This window comes from Mustela nivalis, assembly GCF_964662115.1.
Source record: "Mustela nivalis genome assembly, chromosome: 6".
Lineage (NCBI taxonomy): Eukaryota > Metazoa > Chordata > Mammalia > Carnivora > Mustelidae > Mustela > Mustela nivalis.
This window is the reverse complement of record NC_139025.1, coordinates 115813322-115836317: the sequence shown is the minus strand read 5'-3', so window position 1 is coordinate 115836317 and position 22996 is coordinate 115813322. Positions and strand designations below refer to the sequence as shown.

Sequence of the window (22996 nt, the reverse complement as noted above, 5' to 3'; positions counted from 1 at the left end):
AGAGAAAGTGAGAGAGAGCAAGAGCACAAGTCAGTTGGGAGAGACAGAGGGAGAAGCAGACTCCCTATTGAACAGGGAGCCTGTTGTGGAACTCGATCCCAGGACACTGGGACATGACCTGAGCCAAAGACAGAGTCTGTCCAATCCTATCTCTTTTAGTTTTCAGTAGTTGCCCTACTAAATCTTTAACTGATAGTAGTTTACCTCCAAACAACATTATATCACTTTATGAACAAAGGGTAAGAAACTTGAAATGGTATACTCTCCTTTCTCCATTCATGCCCTTTATATTTTGTTGTCATACATTTTACTTCTACGTAATAAACCCCATAATACATTGTTATCACTTTTGATTTAAAAAGTCAATTATCTTTTAAAATATTTAAAAGTGTGGGGTGCCTGGGCTGTTGGTTGAAGTGTCCAACTCTTGATTTCCACTCCAACTCTTTTTTTTTTTAAAGATTTATTTATTTATTTATTTGACAGAGAGAGATCACAAGTATGCAGAGAGGCAGGCAGAGAGAGAGAGAGGAAGGGAAGAAGGGAAGCAGGCTCCCTGCTGAGCAGAGAGCCCGACGCAGGACTCGATCCCAGGTCCCTGAGATCATGACCTGAGCCGAAGGCAGCGGCTTAACCCACTGAGCCACCCAGGTGCCCCTCCACTCCAACTCTTGATCTTAGAGTCCCGAGACCAAGGCTCCTCACCTCACCATTCCGGGCTCTGGGCTCTGTGTAGAGTGCATGCACTCTCTCTCTCTCTCAAATAATTACATAAAATGTTCTAAATCTTCAAAACTGAACAAAAGTCTCTAGTATTTACCTACATGTTTACTATTTCCAAAGGACCTTATCTAATTTTTTTCTATCTTATTTTAAGGCTTAGAATAAATTTGAAGTAGTTGAGGTGGTGTCAGAGACTGGACGTACATCTCAATGAAACAGAATAAAATCCAGAGATAGTCCACATGTGTATGGACAACTGATTTGTAACAAATGTTACAACAAATGACACTAAATTTTCAACAAATGACACTAAAATTTTTTTATCTTTACCTTATACTATATGAAAAAATTAACCCTGAATGAATCATAGACATAAATATGAGAGCTCAAACTTAAGGCTTCTGGAATAAAATATGGGAGAAAAATCTTTGTGCATAGGTAATGATTTCTTAGCGAGGGCCCACAAATATAAATATTAAAAAGAAAAAGTTGATAAATATATTTGGTCAAAATTAAAACTTTTGATTTTCAAAAGATACTAGTATGAAAAGGAAAAAGCAGGGCATAGAATGAAAGAAAATACTTGCAAAACATATCTGATATTTATATTCAGAATATAGAAAAAACCCTTACAACTTACAACCCTTACAATCCTACAACTCTTTGGAGGACAAAAAACGCAGTCAAAAATGGGCAAAAGATGTTAAGAGACATTGCACCGAAGAAGACGTATGGGTTGTCAATAGGTTCATAAAATGGTGTACAACATCATTAATCATTAGGGAAATGCAAATTAAAATCACAATGATGTGCCACATACCTATTAGGATGACTGAAATTTTAAGAAGTGACCTTGCCAAGGGTTAGTGTGGAAGAACCAGAGGTCTCAAACACTGTCAGGAATGTAGTGGCATAACCAACTTTGTAAAAGAGTTTGGCGGTTTCTTAAAAGTTAATTATATATCTTCCATATGATCCACTCATTCCACACCTAGCTATTTACCCAGGAGAAATGAAAGCATATGTCCGTACTAAGTCGTATACGAGAATGTTCATGCAGCTTTATTTGTGACAGGCATGACCTGGAAACAACCCCAAAATCCATCAACAGGTGAATGGATAAACAGTTGTGATATATCCATCTGATGAAATACTACTCACAATAAAACGGAATGAACTATTGACACACACTGCATGAATGAATCAGAAAGAAGCTGTCAAAAATAATACATATTGTAGGATTCCATTTATATAAAACTCTAGAAGATACAAGCTTATAGTGAGTGACAGGGAGCAGATCAGTGGCTGCCAGGGGGTTAGGTGGGGAGAGGTAGGAGGAGGGACTATAAAGGAGCTCATGAAACTGTAGGGGGTGATGAATGGTGATGGTTTCACAGGTGTATAAATATGTCAAAACGTATCAAACCGTACCCTTTAAATATATGTAGTTCATTGTCTATTAATTATACCTCAGTGAAGCTGTTTATGATAATTATTGACCCTCTTCCTTTGTGTTATTAATGATGACAGACATCAGAGAATAGAACACTATGTAATGCCCCTCCTACAGGAGCACATAGCAGAGAGGGAACTTTGCTGCCTTTTTTTTTTTTTTTTTTTCGAATCATCTTCATCCTCTCTCTGCAGACTAGCTTCTTGCAAATGGCAGAACTCCTGGCCATTGACACCTTGATTTTCATGTTTCAAAACTTATACCACTGAGCAGAGAGAGATCGGCTCTCTTAAATTGTAATCCAGAAATTTTCTAGGGCTTCTGAAGAGCCTGGCTGGAGCCTTGCCACCTCCCTTGAATCAAACAGGGGTCAAGGGTCTTGCAAGAATGGAATGGTCCCATTAGGCTCATGTGAATCAGAGCATTTCTCAGGAAAAAGGGACCATACCAAGAAGACACTGCTCTTACAGCTATAAGTAGTCATTAACATGGAAACAACACAAGTGAGTTTCTGAGCTGTGGGAATGTCAGTGACCTGGAGAACATCTTGAGCATTCTGGAACTAGCCACAGAATTATCCCTCTCTAAAACACCTTATGGGCTAATTGGACCGAATTTTTTGTGTGTGGGGGTACCGATAATTCTTTTAAGATTTTTTTTTTTAATTTATAGGAGAGAGAGAGAGTGAGTGCACAAGCCAGAAGTGGGGAGAAAGGCAGAGGAAGAAGCAGACTCTCCATTGAGCAGGGAGCCCAACATGGGGCTCAATCCCAGGACTCTGGGATCATGAGTTAAACTGAAGGCAGACACTTAACCAACTGAGCCACCCAGACGCCCCTTGAACTGATAATTATTTTTCCATGGACCTTTAGGGACAGAAGTTATCACACCGGACTTCCTTCATGGCTCTGTCCACTGCTGGAGGAAATACACTGCTATGTCCTGTGCAGGGACAGGTCTCAAAGTATGGTTTGCAAACCAAGAGTATCAGGATTACCTGGGAGCTTGTCAGAAATGCAAAGTCTCAGGCTCCACCCCGACCTACTGAATCAGAATTTCTAGGGGTAAATGTCAGAGAAAGAGAAAACAGCTCTTTTGAGTCTCATCTTGCAGTATGACACCCTGCTCACACCAAGTCTGGACATTTAGATAAGGAAACAAAGTTAGGATTTCCACCACAAGTTCCTGCTTTGCTATTCCAGGGTACCTTTTACAATAACCCTTCAGAGTTGAGCCTGCAAAAAGTTAGCGACCTCCACCTTAGCCACCTGGTAAATAAAAGTATTTGCAGCCCTGCTCTCTTTTCTCTTGCATGCTCCTGACCTGGGAGAGAGGATGACCTTTGCCCACGCTCATCGCATACCTCCTCACTCCCATTGATGGGATCTGTAAGTAATAAATCTTGTATCTTTACTTTCTTTGTGTGAGTGTATTGAAGTAGTGCCTTTGATCAAAATGACCCCTGGAGTTTTCACTTGCCCAAAGTGGGATCCCGAATGCTCAGGGAACTACTTTCCAGTCCTATGCAGGTGGCCTGTCCCCCTTCATTCAGCAGGTCATAATCTGCAGATTCTTAATTTAACACACCAGTTACATGTCCACAGGAATACATTGGGGGCCAGAAATCTATTTTTTTTTAAATTTTTTTTTTTTAAGATTTTATTTATTTAGTCAGAGAGAGAGAGCGAGAGTGAGCACAGGCAGACAGAGTGGCAGGCAGAGTCAGAGGGAGAAGCAGGCTCCCCGCGGAGCAAGGAGCCCGATGTGGGACTCGATCCCAGGACGCCGGGATCATGACCTGAGCCAAAGGCAGCTGCTTAACCAACTGAGCCACCCAGGCGTCCCTCTATTTTTTTTTTTTAATAGCCTTCTTTGTCATTCTGCTGCATACCCAGTTTTTTTTTTTTTAAGATTGCATTTGAGCACCTGTTCTCAATTTTGCTGCACATTGCAATCCCCTTGGAAGTCTTAAAAATATACAGATGCTTAGGTCCTTCCTCTAGAGAGTCTGGTTTAATTGTTGTGGTCTAGGCACTGGGATTTTTCTAAAGTTCCCAGGTGACCTAATGTTCATCCAAGTTTGAGAAGCAGTGCATTACAACACATTAGAGTGCATTACTTGGCCACATATACGGGACCCCACCCTGCGCCAATCAAGTTCAAATCTCTGGGGCTGGGACCTGAAGATGAGTGCGTATATTTTGGCGTTGGTGCTGTTTCAGACTCCCCAGATGCTTCTAATATGTGGTCAGGATAGAGAACTACTTCATTATTTTAACACTCCTTACCTCCTCTTACTGGCTTTTCCCCATGGGCTCAGGAGTGAGTTTTCTGGTAGGCGAGAAAGATATTAGCAAGCTTGGGACCGGCCACTTACAGAGAGCAAGCCTTTGTCTGTATCTCCATGATGCTTACGTTTTCCAGCGGCAGTGGGGGAATTAATGATCTTCTTGCACTTTGGGCATCCCTGACTGGATAGTCTGCCAAATTTAGGGGCAAAGCACTAGCAGCTGTATTTGGCTCCCAGATTAATCCATGTTCTCCAGCATCACTTTGGAGGTCAAAGTATCCCCGTTATAAAGGTGATGTTGGAGAACACAGATAAGTCGGCTAGCCAAATATGGTTGCTAACATTGTGCCCCTAAATATGGCAGACTTATCCAGTCGCATCATTGATGCCTATGTCTGTCTTTCAGTTGTTTCCAAATTTGAGCAGGGATTCAAAGAGGGCTGTGGATCAGTCCCTAAAACCCCAACTCTAACTCCAGGGAGAAGCCAACTTGGCTGTTGAGTTGCCCTGCCCCTTCCCTCCACTGGTCATCAGGGTAGATACTGCACCCAAAGTACTTCCGGAAGAAATGGTGAGCGCCCCAAACTCCTGACCAGGAGATGAGCTGATCTTCTAGTGACCCCAGCAGATCTTGCCCAAAGACTTTGCTTCATCATCAGAAAAGACCCATGCTGTTGGGAGAGGATCATTTTGTCTTCCTCCAGCTAGTGACTCGGTGACCCTCAACACCCCTTTGGAGTCCAAAGGACTTGGGTTCAAATTCTATTTGGCTTTATTACTCACCAGCTGGGGGCGTTGAGCAAGTTACTCTCCTTTTTGAGCCTCAGTTATCTTATTTATGTAATAGAGTTTTTTTTCTTTAAAGATTTTATTTATTCATTTGAGAGAGAAAGAGAGAGACAGAGCATAAGCAGAGGGAGAGGCAGAGGGAGAAGCAGGATCCCCACTGAGCTGGGAGCCCAATGTGGGGCTCGATCCCAGGACCAGAGATCATGACCTGAGCTGAAGGCAGATGCTTAACCATCTAAGCCACCCAGGCGACCCCTATGCAATAGAGTTTTGATAACCAAGTGAACTATGGGATAATGAATGTGAAAATATTTTGTAATCTGTGAAAAGCTGTGAAATACAAGATAGAGGTATTTTTTTCTAAGATTTTATTTATTTGATAGTGAGAGAGGGGAGGGAAGCGGCTGGCCGAGGGAGAGGGAGAAGCAGCCCCGCTGAGTAGGGAGCCTGACATGGGGCTCAATCCCAGGACTCCAGGATCATGACCTGAGCTGAAGACAGCCCCATAACCAACGGAGCCACCCAGGCACCCCTAGATAGAGGTAGTTATAATGAGTTAATATTCTAGATGGGAGATATATGACATTATATATATGACATGATATATGACAGAGATATATGGCATGATATATGACATTAACACATCATGCAAGACTAGACAACAGTTTTCGATGGTACAGATACATTTTAGGTGTCTGGAGGAAGAAATATTGAGGGCTGGTCATCCAGCCTCTAGAATCACTAGACTCTGCTTATGTCAAGAGAGGACTGGACCCACCACACTGATCACTGGCCTCTATGCTTCATTCACTTTCCCCTTAGGGACAGGATATGAGGGCTTAGGGGAGGGCTCTTGCCTGTTTATGTTCTAACCCAAGGAAAGAATCTCCCTTCCCTTAATTCCCTGCAGCACAGTTGAACCTGGAGGGGACAGCTAAGCAAGATGTTGTTAATAGAAGGAAATTGTGATAGAGAGTAGCACCTGGTTAGGCATATACAGAGCACAGCTTCGGGGCACCTGGGTGGTTCAGATGGTTGAGTGTCTGCCTTAGACTCAGGTCATGATCTCCAGGTCCTGGGATTGAGCCTCCCATCAGGCTCCCAGCTCAGCGGGGAGTCTGCTTCTCCCTTCTCCCCCTGCCTCTCCCCTCTGTGTGTGTTCTTTCTCTCTAATGAATAAATAAAATAAATAAATAAATAAACAAATACAATCTTTTAAAAAGAGAGAGAGATAGAGAACACAGCTTCACTATTCATTCTGCTTCAATATATGGTCCCTATTGAGAGATTTGCTTTACTTCCAAATAAAGAGGTTCTGGACTAGGCTTCTATTAAAGGAACCAACCTACAGCTTTACTCATAGGTGACCAAAATCTTAAATTCTTCACATGGTCCTTGAGGCATTGCTGATCCGACCCCAACCCCCCTCTTTCAACTTCAGCCTCCTTTTACATATCTTCCCCCTTGTTCCCTGAGTTCCAGGCACACAGGTCCTCTCTGTAGCCCTTGACAAGCTCTCTCCCACTTCAGACACTTCACACTTTGAAGTGCTATCCTTGGAACAGAATTCTTACGCCTATATCTGCCCCATCTTTGCTTGGCTAACTCTCTCTCTCTCTCTTTTTAAATTTTATTTTATTTTATTTTTATTTTTTATAAACATATAATATATTTTTATCCCCAGGGGTACAGGTCTGTGAATCGCCAGGTTTACACACTTCACAGCACTCACCAAAGCACATACCCTCCCCAATGTCCATAACCCCATTTCTCTTTTTTTTATTAAGACTTTATTTATTTGGGCGCCTGGGTGGCTCAGTGGGTTAAGCCGCTGCCTTCGGCTCAGGTCATGGTCTCAGGGTCCTGGGATCGAGTCCCGCATCGGGCTCTCTGCTCAGCAGGGAGCCTGCTTCCCTCTCTCTCTCTCTGCCTGCCTCTCCGACTACTTGTGATTTCTCTCTGTCAAATAAATAAATAAAATCTTAAAAAAAAAAAAAAAAGACTTTATTTATTTATTTGACAAACAGAGATCACAAGTAGGCAGAGGGTCAGGCAGGGGTGGGGGAGCAGGCTTCCCGCTGAGCAGAGAGCCTGTTGCAGGGCTCGATCCCAGGACCCTGGGATCATGATCCGAGCCAAAGGCAGAGGCCTAACCCACTGAGCCACCCAGGAGCCCCATGGTCTCACTACTTTTGCTCAGTATTATGCATCAGAGATTCTTTCATATTATTGCATGTATCAGTAGTTCATTCTTTTTTTTTTTAATTGCTGGATAGAATGTACTATATGACAATACCACAGTTTGCTCATCCGTTCACCTCTTGATGAATATTTGGGTTGTTTCCCATTATGTGTATTATGGATAAAGCTGCTAGGAACATTCTTATTCAAATTGTTTCATGGACATATATTTTCATTTCTCTTGGGCACTGGTAATACAAGAGTAGAATTATTGGTCACAGATTAGATGTATATGTAACTTTTAAGAAACTGCCAAATAGTTTCCCAAAGTAGTTCTACCATTTAAAAATATTAAAGTATGGTTCTGCCATTTTTGTATGCATTCCAGCAGTGTATGGGGAGTTCTCCTTGCTCCACATACCCACCAACATTTAGTATTGTCAGGTGTTTTTGTTTTAAAGATTTTTAAAAATTTACTTATTTGAGAGAGAGAGGAGGAGAGTATGCAAATGGGGGGTGGGGGAAAGGGGAGAGGGAGGAAATCTCAAGCAGTCTCTGGGCTGAACTCAATGCCAGAACCCCAAGACTGTGACCCGAGCCAAACTAAGAGTTGGACAGATGCTCAACCTACTGAGCCACCCACCATATTGTTGGTTTTTTTATTTTTATTTTTTATTTTTTTAAAGATTTTATTTATTTATTTGACAGAGAGAGATCACAAGCAGGCAGAGAGGCAGGCAGAGAGAGAGAGAGAGGGAAGCAGGCTCCCGGCTGAGCAGAGAGCCCGACACGGGGCTCGATTCCAGGACCCTGCAATCATGACCTGAGCCGAAGGCAGCGGCTTAGCCCACTGAGCCATCCAGGCGCCCCTGATGGTTTTTTTAAATGATTAAATGTGTGCATGAAAAGTAGTATCTCGTATGGTTTTAATTTTCACATTAAGGAGGGATGATGTGAAGTTGACGTCTGAAGGATGAGAAGCAGATGAGGTGAAGAGGATGGGTGATACGCATGCTGGGCAAAGGTCAAGGAATGTGAAAAATGGCCCCAAGGTGGGAAGAAGCAGAGCAATCACAAAGAACTGAAAAGGGAGGTTGGGTTAGGGTGAGGCTAGCAAGGTAAGGGGTGGGAAGTGCTGAGCCATTCATCTTCAAGGGGCCATGAGGGTCTGGGAAGTGCACCTATCAGCAATGACCGGACTGAACACAACGAAGGAAAAAAACAAAACAAGACCCAGCAATGTCCTGGACTGCATTAAGCCCCAGGGAGTTCATATTTACCCCGGGAAGTAGGGATGGAAGCTCATAATGAGCAAAATGGAGTTTCTTGTCATCTTAGCAGAAAGGTGCTCAGAATCGGAACACCTGGATGGTTCTGTAGGTTAAGTGACTGACTCTTGATTTCAGCTCAGGTCATGATCTCAAGTTCTGGAATAGATCCCCATGGCAGGGGAGATGGGAGGACAAACATGAGGTCTCTTGTCCTCCTTCTTCTGCTTCTCCCCCACTCTCTTTCTCTAGCTCTGTTAAATACATAAATAAAAAAAAATTTTTTTAAAAAGAGATGGGTGCTCACAATGGATTAAATTTGATTTAGAGAAATGAAAGAAATGTGCATTTCCTGCATGGGACCAGTTGATTGTAAATTCATCTGTGCCACATAAGGAAGAGTAGGACTGCTCGGTGGTAGCAAGGACCCATTTGAGGTTTGAGACCAAGAATTTAAAATGAAGTCATTCAGCCTGTTGGTGTGATTTTTCTCTGACAATATTCAGCTGCTTGGGTGCAGGCATGAAACCTCATCTCAGACTGTAGTGCTTAGCCAGTTTGCTGTTTTTTTCCAGCAAAGTATGTTAGAGGTTGAGGTGGGTAAGGAAATGATTATAATGGTGAATCATGGAATTCAATCATGGAATGGTGAATCATGGACTAGACAAGGAGGGAAACGAAGAATGGACAAGGAATTGGTGAGATCAATGCATTAGAGGTCTCAGTGAGGTCGAAGACTTAGTAAATAGGGTCCTAGCACACAGAATTGAAAGGATTGGAGATGGTAAATGGAGATAGTGAGTTATTATACTTTCATATTTCAAATATGGGGCCCTTTTTGGGGTGATTAAAGTGTTGAGGCTGTGAATGTGGAAGGGTAGCTAAGTGAAGAGAGTTGTTGGAGGTGAAAAGATCAAAGGACTGAGAAGCCCATTTATTGAACAGATCATCAAAGTGGATGTTGAACTCACCCATGGTGTTCAAGCATGGTGCTAGTGGAAGGGACATGGAAAGATTATGTGGGGAGTCAGAAGATGACAGCCATGAGGGTGGTCAGGGTAATAAATCTGAATAGAAAGAACTTCAAATAAGCAGAGATATTTGCAGGAGGTGAGTGGGGGGAACCATTAGGAAGGTCAAAGTCAACTGTAATATCACTATTACATTTTATTGACATCCTTCCTATGTCTAATGAATAATATCAAATAAAACCACCAAAAACCTTTCAACTGGGAATGGTTTATTATAGATCTTGCCACCAGGAAGCGCTGTCAATAGTGGAAAGCGGATCTCGAAGCAGTACCTGGAGGCCAAGAAGTGTGTTTCAGCCTGAGCACTGAGGACCTCTAGGGCTCTTGTGAGATATTGCAAGGAGCTCGGCCATCCTTCCACACACCTAACACTTGTAGGGAGATTCTAAGCGTCTGTATATCTAAAAAGAGGAAGAAGAAGAAGAAGAACAACAACAACAACAACAATAACAATAACAACAAGACACAAACTCCTAAATTCCCTTAAAGAGGTCACTCAGCTGTTGAAAGGTTTTAGTTATCATATATTTTTTTCAACAAAAGAGGACTAAAAGTACAGCTACTATTGTGTAGAGTTTTATATTTTCTCCAGGGTAAAAGAAGTCCTTATAACTGAAGGTTTTGAGAGTTGATGGTAACACAATACTTAAATTTTCTTTTTCCCAGGGGCACCTGTGCGGCTCAGTTGGTTAGGTGTCTGCCTTCAGTTCGTCATGATCCCAGGGTCCTAGAGTCGAGCCTCCTGTCATCTCCCTGCTTAGCAAGGGAGTCTGCTTCTCCCTCTCCCTCTGCCCCTCCCCCTGCTTGTGCTTGCTCGCTTGTGTGTGCACTCTCTCTCTCTCTCTCCACCTCTCATATAAATAAATAAAATCTTAAGAAAACTTTTGTTCCCAAATGATTTGTTGTAAGTAGCATGACATAGTGGGAAGAACATAGGGCTGGAGTTAGAATTGTAGCAGCAGCAGCAGCAGCAGCAATAAGATTTATTATCATTATAATCAACATTTGAGTATTCACATGCACCAGAAACTGATGGGAACATTGTGCATAAATGGATCATTTATTCCTCCTATAATCTTATGAGGTAGATACTACCATTAGCCCCATTTGACAGATACATAGGGAGAGATTTGGTCACTTACCCAATGTCACACAGCTAATAGGGGTCGTGGGGGTTATGGGATAGACTTAAATTTCATTTTCCCCCTAAGCAGAATACTTAGGAGAAAATGCCTCTGAATCTCAGTAGTTTAACTCAACAGACATTATCTGCTTTACATTGGTTGGTAGGAGGCTTGGGCTTTTTGGGCTGAGGGACCCAGGCTGACCTATTTCATTTTGATACATGCTTTCACATCACCATTGAGGATCTTCTCCCAAGAAGAGCATCCTCTAATGTCTGCAACAGTAATGAAATGCTTTTGCTTGAAAATGGTGTGTGTCATCTTCTATTTCACCAGTCAAAGCAAGTCATATGCCACTCCCAACTTCGAGGGGGGACAAGGAAATGCACTCCTGCCATGAGCCCAGAAGGTGTCAAACCAGACTGTTTGGTACTAATGATTACCAGAAACACTCAGGCCCTGGGCAGGTCACGCCTTTCTTGGCCTCAGTTTCTCTACCCACAAAATGAGCATAATCGTTTTGCAAGGATCCCTTGTTATGAGGCTCCCTAATTAAATGGGGATGTTGATTAGGGTTATAGTTGCATCTCACCAAATTTCCACTAGCTGAAAACCCGCCTCACCACAGGCAGCCCTGCATATACAGCTGTCTGCAGAATGGCCTATTTATTCTAGGACACCTGCCAATCCCTTGGTCACACACACACCTAAAGTCTCAGAGGATATTGGTTTCCGTTCCATCCGCAACATGCCACAGCTGTAGTCCCAGTGTTTGCTTGAAAGCTCAGTCTGGAACCACCTGTCCAGTTCATGCTGAAACCTTGAGACTACTTTGACTTGAGCCTGTGAAGGTCTTGGTGAGTGTTCCTTCCTTCTGGTTCCCCAAGCTCTATCTTTGAATTGACTCAGATCACCAGGACTGTTTATTTGTCTTCTCACAGTTTCACTCCACAGACACTCCCCAGGATGTCTGGTCTGACTCAGAGATGAACTAAGCTAGGGAAACTCCTTTGATGGCCAAGGATCGATGGTGCTGATAACAGTTCAAAAAGATACCCTTAAAAAGTGCATTTCTCAATTCCATACAAACAGTAGCGACCACATAGCCGAACTCTTCTCTGACTCCTTTCCTATGGGTCGTTTTGCTATGCCGTCATTCGTCCTCTTCCTTGTTCCTCTGACAGATTAGGTTGTGAACTTTATGAAAATGGGGACAATCTTTACATCTGGGTTTCACAGCAGATGTGAAAACTTGGTACCCAGCAGGTACTCAATAAATGTTCACTGCATAATAATGCTTCCGAAGATTCTTCATGTAAGTTAGCACATGATGACTTTGTTGTAGCATTTAGTGTCTATGGATGAGCAATTAGGCTAGCTGAACTTCAGGCTTCAGATTCTGTGAAATTAAAATAAGGTCAGAATGGGGGAGGAGGAGGAGAAGCGCGCGGAAAAGGAGGACATCTCAAGGGGCGGGAGCAAATGCAGAAAGCACAGGGTAATATCGAACACGTGGAGGACGTCACTATGCCTGGAGGATTAAAACAGGCGGAAGTAGAAGGTTGGAGCGGGATGCTTGTAGGGTCTGAGGTCAAAGTCCAGAAGGAAGACCGACAAGGACTTTGGAGACAATGAGAGCAGCCTAGAGCTCCAACAAATGAAAAGCAGGATGAGAGAAGGAAACATATTGTGTCCCCAAAGCTTCCTCTTGTTTATGGGCGCTCCCGTCTCACAGAGGGTGAGCAAAAAGCACAGCCTACGGTTCCACCAGGGCCAAAGGAGTGGAGGAGCCCCGCCCCGCCCCGTCACGTGGCCAGAAGTGCCCTTGGCACGTGACCCATCTAGCTCTAGGCCAATCAGCCTCTGCAGGGGCGGGACACCGGTCTGAGGGGCGGGAGCATCAGTCGAGGCCGCTTCTTCTCGCGAGCTTTGCCGCCGTCTCTCCTTAACCGCCCACGGCCCCGGAGCGTAGATCTCGCGAGGCTTGGGCGCTGCGGCGGTAGGAGGAGGACGGAGAAGGACGGAGCCTAGCTGTTGCTGCCTCCCTCGCTCACTCCCTCGCGCACTCGCCCGCCCCCTCCCTCCCTCCCCTCCCTTCCCCGGCCCCGGCCCCGGCCCCGGCTCTGGCCCCGGCCCATTCGCTGTTCGGTCTTCCGCAGGGAGGATGTCGGGCTCGTCGCTTCCCAGCGCCTTGGCCCTCTCGCTGTTGCTGGTCTCTGGCTCCCTCCTCCCAGGGCCAGGCGCCGCTCAGAACGGTAAGCGGGGTGCCGGGGGCGGGCCGGGCGGGGGCCGAGGGACGCCGGCGACCGGAGGAGGCCGTCCCGGGCCCGAGGAGGTGCCGGAACAAGGGGAAGAGGGCCGGTCGAGAGTATGAAGGGCTGCGCACCCGAGGGGAGATGCGGGTCGGGAGTTCGAAGAGGCGCGGGTGTGAGAACCGAGGCGCCGGTCCGAGAGGTGGGGGCGTCCGTTAGGAGCCTGTGGTGTTGCGGACTTAGAGGCTTCACATCGTGGGGCTCGTCGCTGCGAGCCGGGGAGGGGACACTGGGAAGCCGACGTGAGGAGCTGGAGTAGCGGGGGCGGATGAGGAGGGGGCGCAGCATTTAAAGAAGGCGGTAGAATCCAGGTATTTATGTTTAAGGCGACGGGAGTGGTGTCACTAAGGCTCCCCAAGACGACGGGGGTCCCGGGCACTGGGGTTATCTAGGATTCTACGGGGGCCCCGTGAGACAGCTGACATCCCTAAAAAAAAAAAAAAAAAAAAAAAAAAAGGAGACACTGGGGGGGAGGGGAGTCCTGAAGAAGACTGAGCAGAGTACGAGAGCCCCGAGGAGGGGTAAAGGCTCGCGGAACCTTAGATATGGAGGTGGAGGGAAGGTAGGTGGAAAGCTAAGGTAGTGGGTTGACTGCAGTAAGGGATCTGAAAAGAGAAACAGCTGTGGCTCTCAACGAGATGGGGGAAGAGGGCTGGGTTTGCTAAGGAGGGTGGAGTGTTGGGCATTCTAGGGTAGTGGTTGGGAGAGCAAAAAGGAGTTTCTAAATAAGGAGAGGAAAAACGAGCAGAGGATGGGGAGAAAGGGTTGAAACTGAGGTAGGGGGAATATTTATTAGAGCAATAAGGGTGTCTGGGTACAGAGATGGGGGTGGGGGAAAGACAAAATAAGGAAAGGGAGTAAAATACAGGAAGCCGGGGGTGTAATGTTGGTTTGCAGTGTGGAGAATATGTTAGGGTCGGGAGGAGCTGAGTTGTGGCGAGTGTTGTATGATACTGTTTAGGGCTTTGGGAAGGCAGAGACACATAACTGGAACTGCAGGGGTGGGACTGAATCTGAAGACAGGGAGATGGAGGCAGTGGGGTTTAAAGATCTAAAAGTTTCAGAGCAGAACAGACATTATTTCTGAGGAACGTGAAAGTAGTTCCTGAGATGTGTACCGTCTGTAGTGGAAACAATTAGGTTTTGAACGGAAGCTCTTTAAGAGAAGATGGAGAGATAGAGAAAATCATGGTGATGGGGGATCAAGACAAAAAAGATTCTGACTGGTGATGCCGTGTTACAACTCAGCTGCTGAATTGATCTTTCAGAGGTGAAAAATACTGAGAACTAGTTTCTGCTTTTGTGGAAACAGCCTTTAAGAGGTTTAAACATATTTTTGTAGGAAAGAATTTAACAGAAGTCCCTGCTAGAGAGTGAACTAGAAATTATTATTGCTGATTCTTCAGTGTCTCGTTATACTAGAACAATTTATAATTACTCTTGTTGGAATAGTTGGAATTTAATGCTTTCATTTAAAAAAAATCACTGATAGAGTCTTTGAAGTTAAGCCTTCTGTGGAGAGTCTGGGCTTAAAATGCTGAGGATTACAGTGAAAATATATCAATAAAGGATTGAAAATCACCATAAGTTAAATATAGGTTTTTGCTATACCAGATTGCATTAATCAAATCTTGTGTATGCTTCATGGCCTTGAATTATCACTGCAGGGGTCAGGAAGGAAATATATTTCTGTCGCATTGAATATGTGAAGTCAGTTGGGTATTTTTCAGTTTCTTCCAAAGCATGAGGCCACTGTGGAAGGCTGGGTAGAGTTAGTTTGATTTGTCTCATCAGTTTTTAGTCTGTATTAACAATATGATTTAAAGGAGCCTAATACTAATTTCAGCTCTTCGATTTGTGGAAATAGTATGGTTTCTTTTGGCATGATAGGTGAGAGATTTTTTATCTTAACATGTTTAATCTCTGTGCTGTGGCTTAGCTTCTTTCAATGATTTATAATACGGGGAAATTGTAGTTTCTTAGCAACTAAAGCAATGTTTTTGGATAGGCCTACCAAAGACTCAACTGGCTATTCTCAGTGATATGTGTTCTAAATACGGCATAGTGCAGCTTTTCCTTGAAATGAGCTTGAATTCAGTCATCTGACCTGACTGGTGAAGTGCAGCTGAGCCCTGTAGTTGACCCAAATGAATGTAAATTTTACTTAAGGAAGAAATGGCTGTTTTTTTGTGTGTTTGAGTCCATTATAGGTAAGACTGCCATTTTATAGCTTTCTATAACATGTTTTATGATACGATTCATGCTTTCAATTGATAATAGCCCTACAAGAGTCTGACTTCTTGTCATGGAGTTTGTATTTTCTTATAGTGCATCAGAAATGGATACCATTATTTGTACGATATCAAATGTTAGATTTATTTACTTAAAATGGTGACTTAGGGGAAAAAAAAACCCAAACCTAAGTGTTTTTGGATTAGGTATGTGGTAGTTTAGACTGATAATACATGTTTTTCAAAAGGTCTCTTTCATTTTCCTAAAATGAGGAGTTTGGACTGATGACCCTCAAGGCCTCTTGCTTCTCAGCTGTGACCCAAGAGACTCAAGGCTTTCATTCAGATAGACTTTCTCATCCAAATTTTAGACTTGTAGGACCACAGTTCAAAGTAAAATCCTTAGTTAAGGTGTTGGTTTTTGTATAGATCAAGAAAGATGTAACTCATTTTAGAGGAAGAAATTTGTCTTAAAAAGTAACGTTTCTGATATGACATTCAAAATTTTTAGACTTTAAAATTGAATGAGTGTAAACCAAGCGATATTATATGGTGATCAAGAGCAGCCTCTGGATCCCGATAGACCTGGGTTTGAGTCGCAGCTCTTCTAGCTAAGTTATTTTATATTAAGTGTGTAATACTGCCAAGCCTCGGTTTGTAAAAGGAAGTTTATAATAATGCCAGTCTCCTAGGGATGATGGGACGATTAAATGAGATAATGGTATAATGCACTGAGATTTCTGCCTGGCATATATAGTGAGTTTCAGTAGGGAGTGAATTTTTACTATATGTAACACTTGTTACTATATGTAACATATGTTACTATATGTTACTATATGTGCCATATGCTACATTATGTAGCATAACAGTAATTATATGTACTAAATGTTTGCTCACTATAGTGTTTGCTGTTACTGTTGTTATCCCTTAAAAGGTAACATTATTAATTACCTGTTTTTATCATTTGTATGTTGAGCACTTAATTATTAATGCTGCTCACTATCTTGAATAAAATTAAGTAGGCCATTTTGAAGGCCCTGAACAGAGATTTGTGCTTTTGCTTATGTAACTTTAAATGACCAGCTGCACTGTGTCTGCAGTTGCAAATTCAGATGAGGAAGTTCATGTTTTCATTGTTCGGGAGATTTCATGGTCTTTTTTTTTTTTTTTTTTTTTCAGTGAGCTAAGTATCTTTCATATGGTTTAGGTATCATCCTTTCATAGAATCCCATTTTTGTGAAGAAGAGAAGCAGAGTGTAGTGCCTGGCACACAGTGGGAGTGCTGGAGATGTTAACTAATGAATGTGGAGTGGAGAGTAAAAATGCAATACATTCATACTGAAAATATAAAATTGGGTAATTAACAGGGCTCAGTGGGAGAAAATAAGGAGTCTAATGAACTTTATTATTAATGAGTGAAATTTTAAGAGACCGTTTTGCTAGGTGATACTAGATAGTTGTGAACATTGTCTTTTGTAACAATGCCAGTATTAGCAATAGATGATTCACAAATCTTTTTCTTTTCTGTCGAGTGCTGTTTGCTTTAGTTGTTTGGCAGTTTTCTCTCCCTGAGTATGTTTTTAGGCATGTACTTGCTGTTGATTGTTCATCTCTTCGGGTGAACTGAAATGAGTGACAGAAGACAGATGTTACCTACAGCATCTGTGGTGCAAATGACATGCTAGATGTCAAGCAAGAGATCTTAACGTAATTAATCCCAATAAGATTTTAAATGACCAGAAGAAATAGTTTGCCTTGGAATAAAGCATTTCCTCAGGAGATTATAAGCCTCTAGTCTCTCAGGGAATTGACAAGTATCACTACTGATAGAATGGAGCACCTAGGCATGAAAAATTGGTCCTGGGTCTCAGGTGGAAAGGTCATGGTTCTAAGTCAGGATCCTTCCTGAGCTCTTAGTCTCTGTTTTTCAAGGTTACTGGTTTCAAATTAGAGATGCAGATGGGGTTTTTGTGTTGTCAGACTTAATAAAGCTGACCTATTAATACACCGAGGTTTAAAACAATGAAAGGAAATAAAAGCCCTTAGATATAAATGTGCTCCACAGTCCAAACATTTGCCAGAAATTAAGAGTGAAGCTCAATGCAGGTCTGACTTTAAGTTAGTTATATAAATCCTTATGAGGAAATTAGACTATTTTGTCTTGAAAGAATCCCTTTCTTTTTCTCAATACAGTTTTGATGTGAAATATTTTCTCTGGAGGATATCTTTAGACATAAGTAAAAGGTAAAATATTACTGTATTGTCTTTATTATTTTTTTAAACAAAAGTGATTTTTTAACTGGGTTTGCAGAGATGAGCTGATATGACCAGATAAGTGTTCCAACGATTTGGACATGTTTTCATTTACTTAGTTTGAGGTACTTTTTCAAAATAAGATGAATGTAAAATCTTTACATTTTTGTAAAATCCATACTTTGTTTGATCTATGTAAAAGTTTTTGATTACAAGACAGTTTGGGAAGGTAACAAGTAGCTAGCATCTGTACAAATGAAGTGTAGGAAAACAGTGTTGGCTATTTTGCAGGAGATGTTCAATAAAAGTTTCTGTAAAATTATGCACATAAGTTTTGGAAAAAGTGAATTCTGTTAAGAATTTTCTGCATCTGTTCCTTTTTTGTTTACAGTGAGCACAATCTGGACAGGATCAGAGGTAGAGAATGAAGTTACAAGAGAAAGGGAAAGATGAGAAAGGCTTCAGTAGTACAAGGAGAAAAGTGGGATGTAAGACTGAGGAATAAGTCTTCATTTGAGGACCATCTGGAAAAATAGAATCTGTCAGAAAATAGAGCTGGGACCTCTAAAGTAAATTCACACATCAATGTTTAAAAAAAAAAATGGTATTAAATCACCTGTGAACAATTGACTTGCCTTTAAGTGTGTCTCTTTAAACAATACATCATTTTATATGAATTTTTTTTAATGCCATTGATGACATGGAGTTTAATTTTAAGCACCTTGGATAATCCATTTTTAAACTTCTTTGTGACGTTTTTGTAGATTTTTTTTTCAGAATTCCTAATTTTAGTTAGTAAGGATTAGCTTTGGGGAAGTAGCTCCAGTAAAAATTAGCTGATTTATGAACTGTTAGATTTTATAGGGGTGTGTATGTGTGTGTGTGTGTACATATATAAAATATAGACTTCTCACTGAGTTTAAAGTGAAATATTTCAGTGATCTTATGTAAAAACATTATTTCTATATAGAATCTTATCTGTTTTTCAAAAATTTATTCAATTTAGGAGAGGGAGTAAAGATTTGCACCTAATTCCAGTTACTGTGTTATCTAAAATTGAGAGTAGGCCTTTTTGTTTGTTTTTATGTAAATACAAAGATACACATTTATTAAACCTAATTAATGAGGTTATTTTGACCCGATTGCTCAGAACTTTTAATTGGTTTGTGTAGAAATGGGGTTTAAAGAATATCATAAGTATCAACATTTATTTGCATATAGTAAGTTAGTGGGAAATGTGTTCAGGGTTCCTCACCCACCTGCTGGTTTTCTGTTTCTTGTTTTTGTTGTTTCAGGTTTAAAAAACCCAGTCCTATCTCTTCATTAAAACAGATTGTGGTCAGCTTTGATGGAAACATCTTGTGTTAAGTTCCTTGTACTAAAACTAGTGAATGGTATTCTTTTGCATTTCTGAAAACAGTTATGGGATGTTTTAAGACTGGCTTGTCTTCCAAATAATCCTAATTACTATAAGTTTGTGGTGTATTTTATGGTATTTTCCAGAAATATGTCAGTTTTTTTTTAAGATTTTATTTATTAATTTGACAGAGAGAAATCACAAGTAGACAGAGAGGCAGCCAGAGAAAGAGAGAGAGAGGGAAGCAGGATCCCTGCTGAGCAGAGAGGTCCAATGCGGGACTCGATCCCAGGACCCTGAGATCATGACCTGAGCCGAAGGCAGCGGCTTAACCCACTGAGCCACCGAGGCGCCCCAGAAATATGTCAGTTTTGATAGGTTTTGTTTCCCTTTGCTTTATTTTATTTTTTATCATTACACCCAAGAATTGCTTCAAATTGACTAGACAGTGAAATATAAATGAGATTATGTGAAATCATTCTGAAAGTGTCAGGGTTCTATATATTATGTAAGTTTATATTATCAGAAAACATTAAGTTACAGATTGTACCAATAGTTTTAATTCTATCCAGGTGTATACTCACATTCTAAAAGTGATTAAATGTAAAATACTGTACAAGACAAAATGTCATATCCTTTTCTGATAGAATACTAACAAGGCAAAATAAAATGTTCCATATGCAGTATGATACAGTAAAAAAGTAAGTGTACCTGGGTATATAAATTGTTATGCCACTGATTCTTCTTTTCTTCCTGATACAGTATTTGAAAAACCACTTTGATGTCTAAATTCCCTTCCAGTTCTAAAATTACACAATTGACCTTATAGTTTAAGGTAGTTCTAATGCATAAAGGGCCTAGGGAGAGAATGCTTTATGTTTTTTTTTTTTTTTTTTTTTTTTTTTTAAAGATTTTTATTTATTTGACAGAGAGATATCACAGGTAGGCAGAGAGGCAGGCAGAGAGAGAGAGAGAGGGAAGCAGGCTCCCTGCTGAGCAGAGAGCCCGATATGGGACTCGATCCCAGGACTCTGAGATCATGACCTGAGCCGAAGGCAGCGGCTTAACCCACTGAGCCACCCAGGCGCCCCGAGAATGCTTCATGTTTTAATAAGTGTTTAGAAACTTACTTTTTGGAAATAAGAAAAACTGATTTTTGAGCTATGCACTGTTTTGTAATCCAACTGCCTGTAAGCCTACTTCAGACAACATTTGTAGTTACTGTTTCAAGGAAGGCAGAATGTTGTGTTACAGAGCTCTTATATTAAACTCACTGGGAAAATTGCCAGTGTGAATTAAACATTTTAAGAAATGAAAAGCACTGCCAGGTAGGTAGATATTTTGTGTTCTTTCTATTGGTTGAAAAGTAGTTGACTATTGTAGAGGCAATGAAGAGACAATGAGGCACACTTAAATAATTGTATTATCCATTGAGGAGGTTTTCTGTTTATGGCTTTGTTTCTCCTGTCTCTTATGTATTTTTTAAACATTTCCATTATAGTTGAACAAGGCAATCTAAGTATTACCAGAATTAAATCTGAGGAAGTTCCTGGGTTTTTTGTCCTTAGAAATAGTGTGTTCAAGTCTCAGTTTATAAGTTTATTTCTTATACGTCTTTGTATTTATTTGTTAAGTAGATCCATTTCCTTGTTTTCTTTTTTTACATTTTTGTTAGAATTTCAAACATATAAAAAGTAGACTCAATAATGTAATAAACTCCCATATACTCATCATCTAGTTTGAAGAGTTATAAATACATCCTTGCTGCTTATTAATTTAAAAATAACATGAAAAGTAAACATTACAAACTAAAATTTTTTAGATACTGAAATGCATTTAGTAGGGATTAGCTCATTAATAAAATGGTAATAGTTTCATTCACAATTATGTTGAAATGATTCTAAAAATATAAAAGCTGTTTAGAAAAAGACTTTTGTTTGTGATCCAGAAGTACAGATTTTGTGACAAAGTATATGCATAAGTATGTAACATTTTGTACAATATCTGCATTCTCATGCATATGAAGAAAACTATTGTGACCTACCTCGATTTCATAATTCATTAATGGATAGTGAGACTCAACAGCATTTTCTCATATGGAGTAGTTTTGGGTTGTTGTTTTATTTTTTTATGTGCTGTGGTTGTCTAGAATAATATGATTATAAACACAATAAGGATTTTCATGAGGCATTTGCCTCATGAATAATGATGACTTTTTTTCCCTATCTGAACTTGGGACATAGGGGAAGCTATAGTACTTTGAATATTATAATCAAAGCCTAAGTTTTCTAGTATGTTTAATCCTTTTATTTACTTTTTTTTTTTTTTTTTGAGATTTATTTTAGAGAGATAGAGTGCATGGTGGAGCAGGGTGGAGAGAAAGATGGGGAGAGAGAATAGAATCTCAAGCAGACTCCCTGATGAAGCCAGGGCCCAACGCAGGGCTTGGGTCTCAGGACTCTGAGATTATGACCTGAGCCACTCAGGTGCCCCTTTAGTTGTCCTTTTAAATGAGAACTTCTTTTGCTTATTATAGCCTGTGCCTTTGAGTTATGGTTTGAGTACAGGACTGGGAGCACTGCCTGTTTATTCAGAACTGAATGCTTCCTTTCATGCCATTGTCTGAGGAACTTTGCTGGTGAATACAGAACGACTTGAGTACTGGCCACAGGGAAGGAGGGAAAAATAAAACAGAAGCATCACTGAAGCATCATTAGGCTTTCTTGTTTAAGATCCTAGAGTAGCAGGTTTACTCATTTTTAGACACTGTGTGGAGTTTTGGACATTGTGGAACAACTGGAAAAATAGCATAGCTGCTCCAGCATTGAAATTATATTAGTTAATGCTGAATATCAAATCATTCATCAAAGAAGATGAAATAAATGGCCTTAATGCAAACCAGGAAACTGCTACCTAGAGAAGAGCAACTATAACGAGGTTTCAAATAACTTCCAGGGAACTGTCACTGAATTACCCCTAGACAAATAACCTAGTGATCTGGTACTGCTAACAGTGTTACTGTTTTCTTACTAGGCTAAAACTCCAAATAATTATGAACACTTTTCAACCACATTTAAGATAACATGCAGATAATTCTACATTGATGGTAGCGTAAGCCTTAGGAGAAAAGCCTGAAGGAGCTAAATTTAGGAAAAGGGAGCACTAGGGGGATATGATTATCTATTAATACCTTCAAGCTAGCAGTGTAAATGAAGTAAGGGAATTAGGCAGTCTCCAAAGATGGATGGGCTGTATCATAGAGCAGTGGCCTAGAGCACGAGGAGGAAAAGTATAGATTTAGTATTAAGAAAATGATATTAATGAAACTAGCAGAGGAATAGTTATTTGCACTCTCTCATTGTCAGAGCTGTTTATAAGTAGGGCAAGAGGTTGAGAGGAGAGAGGGGCCTCATAAAACAAAAGGGAGGCTCTGTTATATCTAGTACTTGCTTAAGAGCTCAGTAATAGAAAAAAAAAACTTTTATGGAAATGAATATGAAGTGAAGTGGGACTTCCAGAAGTTTCTAAAGGGTCAGAAATTAGTTTCCAACACCAAAGTTCTATGATTATGAATTAAAAAAAAAAATGGCAGATGAACTTTGGAATCCATTAAAGTAGCTTTTAGTATCTGCTTGTAATGCTGAAAATAGGATTCTGCTTATTATAGTCTTTATGAACAACTTTTTTTAGTTACAAAAAACCTACATTACGAATCTTTTCAGATTTGGGTTTTACACATAGAAATATTAAACTCCTTAAGAGTTCATATTGCATGGAACCTAGTAAAAGTTTAAACTTTGGCTCTTAGGAAACAGGCATTGTTTTTTATATAGTAAATGTCAGCTCTTAAAGAAAGCCTTATCAACTGCCAGACTAACTCTTTAAGAGTTCATTGGTCAAAATTCTTCTGTGATAGAAGCCTAGCTTGTTCTTTGAGTGGGGCTGATGCTGTAATACTTTGGGAAAGGTAAGAGCTCACTTTAT

At 41.0% G+C, this 22996-nt stretch overlaps 1 protein-coding gene and 1 long non-coding RNA gene across 4 annotated transcripts in view; both read left to right on the top strand.

The window, feature by feature from the left end:
- The first annotated feature begins 3506 nt into the window (after positions 1-3506).
- On the top strand, positions 3507-12116 carry LOC309867235. Its single transcript, XR_014313055.1, has 3 exons — positions 3507-3564; positions 11535-11716; positions 11814-12116. It is a non-coding gene; the product is annotated as an uncharacterized lncRNA (long non-coding RNA).
- A 688-nt stretch (positions 12117-12804) lies between these two features.
- NPTN (neuroplastin) overlaps positions 12805-22996 on the top strand; it is a 70395-nt gene continuing 60203 nt past the window's right edge. The window contains exon 1 of one of the 3 annotated variants that reach the window (XM_082735791.1): positions 12805-13114. In XM_082735791.1, the coding sequence (XP_082591917.1) occupies positions 13024-13114 (91 nt within the window). In that variant the 5' untranslated portion in view covers positions 12805-13023. The remainder of the gene's footprint in view (positions 13115-22996) is intronic. The other 2 variants (XM_082735792.1, XM_082735793.1) reach the window with 2 other exon arrangements.